Raw genomic sequence first — 9,679 nt, 5'->3', positions numbered from 1 at the left:
GGCCTTCTGCTTCTGCTTTTCGTCGGGAATTTCGCTAGATGGCTGGGATCATGGAGCAGCACGAATTCCTGGAATTCATTCTGTTTCCCCTTTTTTTTGTTTTAGGATTTTTTTAGGTGGATCATGTGCTGATTTGGGCTCATCATAGTGGTGCTGCGTTTTGACTCAATTTTAGTAGACGTGTGTACTGAACTTATTATAGTTTAATCATTCGTTTTGACGATTTTAGTGTGGTGTCGGCGTTCTGTTTCCATGGATCAAAGGAGCTGATACAGCTGCCAGTATTTTTTATCTGATAATATAGTGATATTCATGATTCATTCGCTCCTGGTAATCTCTGACGACTCTTTTGTCTGTTTTTGGTGGAACTCTCATCGGCGGGTGGATCAGCACATAAAGGCGATCGTTACATCTGAAGAGGTGATCTTAACTGCTTATACTTTTTCACTGTCGAATAGGAGTACTTGTCATGGTAGGATTTTTCCATTATTCCTTCTCATGAGCTGGACTACTTCATGAATTTTGTGGGGAGTATATGCGCAATTTCACTCACTCTCTGACTAGAATGATTAGGTATCTATAGTTGTGAAATAGTTATCAGGGAATTAGAGGATTTTATATGGTTCTGGCACAAAATGGAACAATCGTAGCCTCCATACAATGCTGAATTTGATGTGATCTGCCAATTTTGAACCTCTACCTGCAATAAGCACTATGTGGAAGTTTCAAATCAGTTTGTTACACAATATCCTGGGAGCCATGGCTTATTTCATTGTACTGTGTGCATCTAAGTATATTCTTAGTTGTCCTGCAATGTTGGTGATATACTCACAGTTATTGCTTTTGGCTGGGCTCAGGTTTTGCTCAGGGATCCTTCAGATGAAAATGTCATTCCTGTTGTAGAGGAGCTCCGGAGACGACTAGCACCTTCAAGTGCTGCTCAGCATGATGGAAAGGATAATTTAAGTGGCCAGCATGATGCGGAAGCTGCTGAAGAAGATGGTAAGTTTAGTTGCCATTTCTTGAAATTACAGATGTCAGAAGCTGAGAAGCATGCTCTCTTTTTTGTCAGGTTGCTCTATCTCTGTAATGTTGATTGTAGTAACTTCTATCACATATGTCCATGTGAAGTATGCCAATTTCCCTTCTATGCCCAACAATTGAAATAAATAAGTAACAAAACGTTCTGAAGGAATGCAAACATGTAAAAGAAAGCTATTGATAAAAAAATCCGATTGGGATGTGGCCAGTTGGCCACACTGTTCTGTTGTATTCCTTTTTTAGTGCATGTCCATGTCAGTTGGACATTCTTTTGGCAAAAATACAACCACCTGTCCAAGAAGAAAACTCCAAAGTGTACAGTCTTGGCACCTTACTATTATATCGTGATGCTTATCTGAGTTTTCTTGTACTAGACCAATTACTCTGCATGTTATGCAATTTTATTCACCGGGTAATCTGTTGAGAGAAATTTGAGATACTACAATATTGATCTAGTGGAGACATGTGGCTACCCTTCCTTTTAATAAGGATTGCTATGGTTGACCAAAGTATGTTTACATTTTATTATAGGTTACAACCGGACCCATGTCTGATTAATTTAACTCACATGGTGACAGTCATACAAACCAGTAATGGTGTCATTCTGATTGTTTACAACAATGCTATCACTTTTTTCTCTTGGTATGTCGTATATAATATACATATATAATAATTGTTGTGTCATCCTGATTCTTAGATCAAAATGACTCAGAAGCATATTTTCTGTCCGATTGGTTCATGCCAGCTGGTACATTTGTATAACCATACCCGTGTTCTAGAATAGTAGTGTCAATCTTACTGATTTTATTGCTTCTTTATTTCTGGTTTAGCTGCCAGTTATCGTTAATTCATATCCATGGAAATAAGGTTGCATACTTATGCACATTTTTTTCATGCCCTGCAATCATGTTTATGAACACCAGAATCTCCCTTTGAGTTCCGTGCACTTGAGGTTACTTTGGAAGCAATCTGCAGCTTTCTTGATGCACGCACTACTGAGCTGGAGACTAATGCTTACCCAGCTTTGGATGACCTGACATCCAAGGTGAGTAAGCACATGCTTACTCTACTTTACTCTACTTTATGGTACTAACATTGTTGAGTAGGAATTTTTTCATAGAATGATAGAAAGATGTCATAGTAGATATCTCATTTCTCCTATACGCCACTTTTGGTCATATATGTTTCAGGATCCATTTAGTGTCCGTAGAATTATATATGGTGAGAATAAGATCAAGATGTTAGACAGTGCACTTTACTTCTGAAAGGAGTGCATGCTAGAAAACGCTAGAAAGTGTTATTTACTCCATATAACTGTTAATAACAGGTAGTCAGTCTGCCATAAGATTTTCATTCACCACCAAACATAATAGTAGCTAAAGTAGCATTGCAGAACTTTATGATGACATAACGTTTTATTGAGGAATAAAATGTCACATTAACACACCTACTTCTGTAACACCTTCATATGCTTAGCAACTTACCATGCACCCATTAAAGCACGCCAGGCTAAATTATCTCTAAATCCTTGTTGGCTTGTTGAAAACTTATGATGACATAAAGCTTCATTGAGGAATAATATGGCACATCTGGATAAACACCTTCGTATGTTTATTACTTTTCCATAACCCATGAAAGCATGTCAGGCTGAAATATCTCCAAACTGTTTATTGGCTTGTTCTTCTATTTTCTCCATATCAATTTTCTCTACTATCTGCACCACAGATTAGTAGCCACAACTTGGACAAGGTACGGAAGTTAAAAAGTGGCATGACGAGATTGACTGCAAGGGTCCAGAAGGTCTGGTTTCCTGTTCATTCTGTTTCATTTAGTTTGTTATCTGACACTTCATTGTTTAGTGACTTCTATGTATATTCTTCAAACATTGACTTCTTATGATGTTCTGTATGTCATATTGTCATCTGAATTCCACTACTGTGTAAGCCAAATTCCGATTATGTGCGAGTCATGTGAATTAAAGAGGCCATACAGTTCTGAACGTCTGATGGGCATCGCCATGCTTTTCCTTTTTCCCTTGTCTATCATATCGCACGCCCTATTTCAAGTTCTCAACAGGGAATATGATTCGTAATTAATCTACTCAAGCGATTATTTAGAACAGAAGTAAACAACCCAAAACATCTGGAAGAGCATTTCTAATACCGGATGGTATATCTATATTTCATAATGTAGAACCCTTTTTGTTTATTTTTATTTTTTATTCTAATCATCGCTTAGACTGCACCGTTTTTATTTATTCTCTTGCATACTTCGTTGGAACATTATCTTAGCTTTTCTCTTCGGCCTTTTATGTGTATCTTAAAAAACTTGATGGGGTGGAATTGTCTTCCTTCATGCAACCTCAGGAATGCGTGAGCTGTTCCAGAATCTATATAGTGCTCCAGCTAATATTTTTCCTCTGATCACATACATTCTCATGGATGAGTCTATGCTATTTTTGTCTTGAAATGTACTCCCTACGTAACTTAATATAAGATGTTTTTTGGCACTACGATAGTGCCAAAAAACGTCTTATATTAAGTTACAGAGGGAGTATATTATACTCCCTCCGTCCTGAAATACTTGTCATAGATATGGATGTATCTAGATGTATTTTAGTTTTAGATACATCCATTTTCATCCATTTTGATGACAAGTAATTCCGGACGGAGGGAGTAGTATATTTTGTGAGTAGCTCCTATGGACTGCTATGATTATTTTCCTTGTTTATGGTTTTCTAGCATATCACAAGGTGTATTTTAATTTCTAGGTGAGAGATGAGCTTGAACAATTATTGGATGATGACGATGACATGGCTGATCTTTACTTGTCTAGAAAGTTGGCTGGGGCATCATCCCCTGTCAGTGGTTCCGGTGGACCAAATTGGTTCCCAGCATCCCCAACTATTGGTTCAAAAATATCAAGAGCTAGTAGAGCCAGTGCAGCAACTATACATGGAAATGAGAATGATGTGGAAGAGCTGGAGATGTTGCTGGAGGTTGTTATTTGCTCTCTGCTTTAAAATCTCTTGTTTACACTCTCTGGCAGAGTACTGAAATTTACATATACTTGCAGGCATATTTCATGCAGATAGATGGCACATTAAACAAATTGACAACGGTAAGTTGAGGCAGCTAAGTCAAGTACACAGTATCATAATAGGCTAGCAAAATCAGGACTCTTATCGTTACAGTACCACTGAAGCTCTGTTAAGCCTTGTTTAAAACCTAGGATCTGGCATTTTGTTGATGTTGTATTTGTCTGCAACTTCTTTTTCAGCTGAGAGAGTATATTGATGACACAGAAGATTATATTAACATTCAGGTAAGCTTTCTAGTAAAATATGTGTTCTTGATGTGAACCTTTTCACCCTTGGAGCACCGCTTATTTTTCTTCTTCTTTGCAGCTTGATAATCACCGTAATCAGTTGATTCAGGTAATTTTGAAAGTTCAAACCTTGTGATTTGCTTTCTGAAATATGTTAGTACTTCAGAACAGTTCATTTTAGATATTCTTGTGCTTGTAATAAACATATGCTTAATTACAACAAATCTTAATGGGCAACCCCATGTCAAGTAAAGGTTTCATAAACTTGTCTGATGTAGATAACTATCATATTTCCTGCTAGTTACCACAGTGGTCCCATTGCATTGCAAAATTCTAGTCTGAATATTCATTGGCTCGTTACATGTTAAACATTCTGCCAGAGTAAAACTTAATTTCTCTTTACTTCGTGCAGCTAGAGCTATTCTTGAGTTCTGGGACCGTCTGCTTATCACTTTACTCATTGGTTGCTGGAGTCTTTGGTATGAACATACCTTACACCTGGAACGACGGCCATGGATATGTCTTCAAATGGGTAAATGGCATCACTTTTTCATATAACATGCTCCATTTAGCGTTCGATGATTGTGAATTATTTTATAGCGACCGCCTCACTCGTCCATAACATTGTGTTTGCCATGTTGCAGGTGGTTATTGTATCAGGGCTGTTTTGTGCTTTCATGTTTGTCACGATTGTCGCTTATGCTCGGCACAAGGGTCTTGTTGGGTCCTGAACAGCTGGAATAACCGCATTACTCGCTTCCTTCAACTGTACATTTTGAGCTAGAGCATCAACTTTGCGGATGATTCGTCTCTTGTACCAAATTCATTAGCATGGCATTAGGGATGATGAAAAGGAACAATAAATAGAAATGAAATAGGAATTCGGAGGTATACATGTTGCAATGTGGTTTCTCCCGTTTTGGTTTTTATTTCCTGGCGATGCTGGCTGGGGGAGGCAAAAGGGGCTTATAGAATGTCCGTCCAGTGTGCAGCGAGGCCCCAGACCCCTTGACTGGAGTTTCATCGGTGTCCAACGGAAGGGTCTACTGAACTGAATAACATGTATTTAGATCGAATGGTGCTCGTGCATATATTTCCAGGAAAATGGAATCGGAAGCCAGGGATTCAGGTTCATGAGGAAGGATGCAAACGGGGTCCATGAATTCTCTGAAACCAAGCCACCATGTTGATCCTTGAAATCAATATGATCGAGTTGCCATCCTCTTGCAATTCCTTCGCCCTTGTTCGGGAAGCAATACCATTTTTCTTCTGAAATGATTTGAAAATTGCTGCCCACACCTACCGCGTGGTTACGGGAAGCAATCTTGGAAGGCTCACAAGTCACAACCCCAAAGAACAACAAAATAAAGAATGGTGATTAGATAGACTGGCGTAAGCAAAAGCCATAAGGACACATCCTGAGCTCATATGCACCCGCATGAACATTTAAGTCCAAAAAAATAGTAAAAGAAACTAAAAATTTCCTGATTTTTTTGTGATAAGCATTAATGATGTCTCACATATGTGCAAAGGTTCGTGATAAAATGACATCCATGGAGATCTGGGCAAAAACAATAAAATCGATGCTCCAAAAAGACAAATTTTGTAAGCATTTTAGAGCATCGATACTTTTTTTGTCCAGACCTCCACAAATGTCATTTTATATCATGAAAATTTTCACGCAGGCAAGACATTCATCAATGTTTATCACAAAAAGAAAATTAGTTTTTTTTGCATTTTGTTACTATTGTTTTGGATTTTTACTGTTCATCCAACACGGACCCTTGCGCATACGTCTAGACCTAGCTGCGCGGACATAGTTTGTCATCCAACACGGTACCTCATTGATCTGCGGACAAGTCTACTTGTTCAAAACCCCACAAACAAGACACACAAACCAGAGGGCTTTGCAGGTGTTTGGACCGCCGTCATGTATGCGTCCAACACCCTGGTCCCACCCAACCGCCCAGAAAGCCTTCTCCACGTGAAGTGATTGCTACACATTCATGCCAGCCAGCAGCGCTCCAGAGCGAACGTGACTCCACGACATCGATGCCTGTCTGAGTGACGCGACCAGACGAGCGGTGGGAGGGGGGGGGGTAAGGGGTGGCGCTTCAATGCCAGTGCGATAACCGAGAAGCCTACTCCGCACTCTGGCCTACTTCCCATCCCTTCGTCTGGCCACGCTTGTTTAAGCCCGACTCCGGCGCCGTCCACCACACTGAAACACTCTCTCCTAGCACAGCCTTACCTCCCCCCTCAGGCCCGACGCCATCCACACCATGCCAAAGTCATGGTTCTCCGTGCTGGCCGTCATCGGCTCTGGATCTCCCTCCGGATCCAGATCTTAGTGCCGCCGCTGGCGCTCTCCGGGCCCCTCGACCTCCACGACGCCCGCCTCATCCGAGAAGGGGGAGATCATCATCTCCTCCTCCAACGAGGAGCAGCCTCCGCATCAACCATGCCTCCTGGCAGAGGCAGCGACGACAGACGAGGAGTACCAGCGGCAAAATCGACCTCAAGATTGAGCGGTTGCTGCGCTACCGTGTTTCGCCGCCGCTAGCCCGCTTGAAGGCGGAGTTGAGCACTACTAGGGAAAACTCTATAGGTAGACCGGTAACAGCAGTGCGGGGTTAATGGGCGTAGCGCGGGCTAAATATAGGCACTGCAGGTGGGCATATTGGTAGTAGCGCTATCCCACCAAACCAGCGCTACTAATAAGTGGGCCCCATCATGCCCTCACGGGCTGGCAACAGTAGCAGTGCGGGTCACATGCCCGCGCTACTGCTAAGCCCATTAGAAGTAGCGCTGGCCCCGACACCTGCGTTGCTACAGTGGCCAGCCCGGGCACAGTTCCCCGACCCCACTTAGCAGCAACTATTGGGAAACGTAGTAGAAAACAAAAAAATCGCACCTACGGTCATCCAAGATCAATATGAAGACGCATAACCGCGTTGTAGCAGAGAAGAAGAATGTGTCGGTGTAGATTGTATTTGGAGTCCCTCGAACTGTCAATGAACGATCCCTTGTACCGCTGATGAACGGTCCCTTGAACCGAAGACCGAAAGCACGACCTCTTTACCTGGTTGCAAGCGTGCAACCTTCACGATCCAGCAGCGCTTCGCCGCCCAGAGCTAATCATTGCCGGAGAATTAGAGGGAGGAGATTAGAACCACACGAGCTTCTAATTATGAGGACAAGAGGATTAGCCACGCTTTAATTAGTCAACTAGGACCAACTAGAACATGAACTAAAAGAACTAGAGGAGGCTCAAAATTGTGTATCAAATAGAGCAAAATCCCCTAGTATATATAGGTTGGTCTTCGGTGTTTTTGTTGGTCCTTATCAGCGTTCTCGTCTCCGAAGGGGTGATTTGCTTTGTGGATCATGGCCGATGGTGTCTCCTGGTCTGCATTGACGACTTCTCGACCGCTACCTTCATAAGCTCCTGCGTTTTAAAACGTTTGCTCCGCCAAGGCAAAGATGCTCGCAGTGCGTTGTTGGTGGATGGAGGAGGAAGAAGACTAGGGCATCCCAAGAATTTGAGTGTCATTTTTTACTTTCTATATAGGTGTTTTTGTAAGGCCAATGTGAAGCTACATATATGGCCATATGCCTTTCCGGGGGAAAAAATCTCTGCAAAAAAGCGAGCCAAATCTCTATCTCTTTTGAAAGCAAAAACAAACGAAAACACTAACGCCCACACGTGTGGGCGTTAGCCAACTCGCCCACACGCGTCGATCGTCGTTCAGTCCCTTTTGCATGAATCTTGGCACGAAGAGGTTGATTTTGTGTGCCACGTAGGACAAGTCGCATATGTGGCGTGTAAGAGAGTTCGCCCGCACACCGTTTTCGTTCCGAAGTCAGCGATTGCGAGTCGGGGCGTGCGGTGGAACTGCCGTCGCGCCCGCACGCCACGCCCGTCTTCGGTTGCCGTCTCCCATGTCTCGCCACTTCGCTCTCCCCTCGCGGTTTAGTTTACTCCCCTCCCCATTCATTACTCCCCAACCCACCCATTCACACCAGTTGCATTCGATTGCGAGGAGAAACCGAGAGGAGAAGGCGACGGTGGCGGCGGAAGAGTCGACCACATTCGTGGCCGTTGGTGGGACTCGTCGGACCGGAGCATCGTTGCCGGAGAGCCGCAGATTGAAGGTAAGGCTCCCTCCCGTGCTCACATTTCCTGCCTGTGATTTTGCGCCCCCTCCCTTTATGGTCAATTTTCGCTCGAGTTTCGTCGAGATTCCGGCCGATTCGCGGTGCTCGGCATCCCCGTCGGCGGTGGAGTCGCGTGCTTGCCATCTAGGGCGGCATTGCGCAGTTTCGTCGCCGCGGCGGCGACAGTCATGCCGGTGTGGGCCAAATCTGTCCCCGCCCCGGTCCGCAGCCTAATCCGTTTGTTTGCCTTGCAATTGAGCGGGTGATTTTTTCAAATGTTAGTTATGATTTGCCTCGAAATGCTATGGCCATCAGCGTAGGGAGTATTTTGTTTGTTAAATTTCAAGGTATGATAGTTGCGAATGAACCCTAGATCTAGGTAGTTGCATTTCAAAGTGTAGGATAATGGCATCCATGGCATTTTCAACAACTGTCATCACTGATGGCAACTAATTTTCTGATCAACTGTGTCAATTGCCACGAATATGCTTTCCATGTGGCAACTAATTTTGTGAACACACTATGCTGTTGCCATGCCACTATCATCACTGATGGCGACTAATTTCGTGATCAAGTGTGTCAGTTGCCACGAATATGCTTTACATGTGGCAACTAAATTTGTGAACACACTATGGATGTTGCCATGACACTATCATCAGTGATGGCGACTAATTTCCTGAACAATCATGTCAGTTTTGCCATGAAAATGCTTTCCATGTGGCAACTATTTTTGTGAACACACTATGTCTGTTGCCATGCCATATCCAGGACAATGGCACATTCACTGTAAAATAGACTCATTTTGCGTGAATATTTCTTGACTGCATTACATGGCAACTCATTTCTTGAGGACAGGGTGTGAGTTGCCACATTACATGTTGTGTAGTGGAAGTTGTCTGCCTTTTTTTCAAATGCCTTGTGTTTGACACGGCAACTTTGAACATAGTACATTTGCTACTTGTGAATACATGGCAACTCATTTTTATGTGATGCCAGGGTGGAGTTGCCTTATTACATGCTGTGCAGTGGAAGTTGTGTGCCCCTTTTTCTGGAGTGCCTTGTGTTTAACATGGCAACTTGAGCATTTTTAAAGTGCCTTACAATCTGCACATCTTTTATGAAGCCAATGTGTTTAGTTGCCACATTTCATGTT

General features: G+C 42.9%; 1 protein-coding gene across 1 annotated transcript in view; it reads left to right on the top strand.

Annotated features, from left to right (window-relative positions):
- Positions 1–5,545, top strand: part of LOC119311767 (magnesium transporter MRS2-I-like) — a 6,189-nt gene extending 644 nt beyond the window's left edge. The window contains exons 2-11 of the mRNA XM_037587468.1: positions 388–420; positions 858–1,002; positions 1,965–2,086; positions 2,767–2,841; positions 3,812–4,039; positions 4,117–4,161; positions 4,321–4,365; positions 4,448–4,477; positions 4,781–4,900; positions 5,013–5,545. Coding sequence (XP_037443365.1) covers positions 388–420; positions 858–1,002; positions 1,965–2,086; positions 2,767–2,841; positions 3,812–4,039; positions 4,117–4,161; positions 4,321–4,365; positions 4,448–4,477; positions 4,781–4,900; positions 5,013–5,099 — 930 coding nt within the window. The 3' untranslated portion in view covers positions 5,100–5,545. The remainder of the gene's footprint in view (positions 1–387; positions 421–857; positions 1,003–1,964; positions 2,087–2,766; positions 2,842–3,811; positions 4,040–4,116; positions 4,162–4,320; positions 4,366–4,447; positions 4,478–4,780; positions 4,901–5,012) is intronic.
- The last annotated feature ends 4,134 nt before the right edge of the window (positions 5,546–9,679 follow it).

This window comes from Triticum dicoccoides, chromosome 5B (genome assembly GCF_002162155.2).
Source record: "Triticum dicoccoides isolate Atlit2015 ecotype Zavitan chromosome 5B, WEW_v2.0, whole genome shotgun sequence".
NCBI lineage: Eukaryota > Viridiplantae > Streptophyta > Magnoliopsida > Poales > Poaceae > Triticum > Triticum dicoccoides.
The sequence above is the reverse complement of the archived record's forward strand: the minus strand, read 5'-3'. Positions and strand labels throughout refer to the sequence as shown.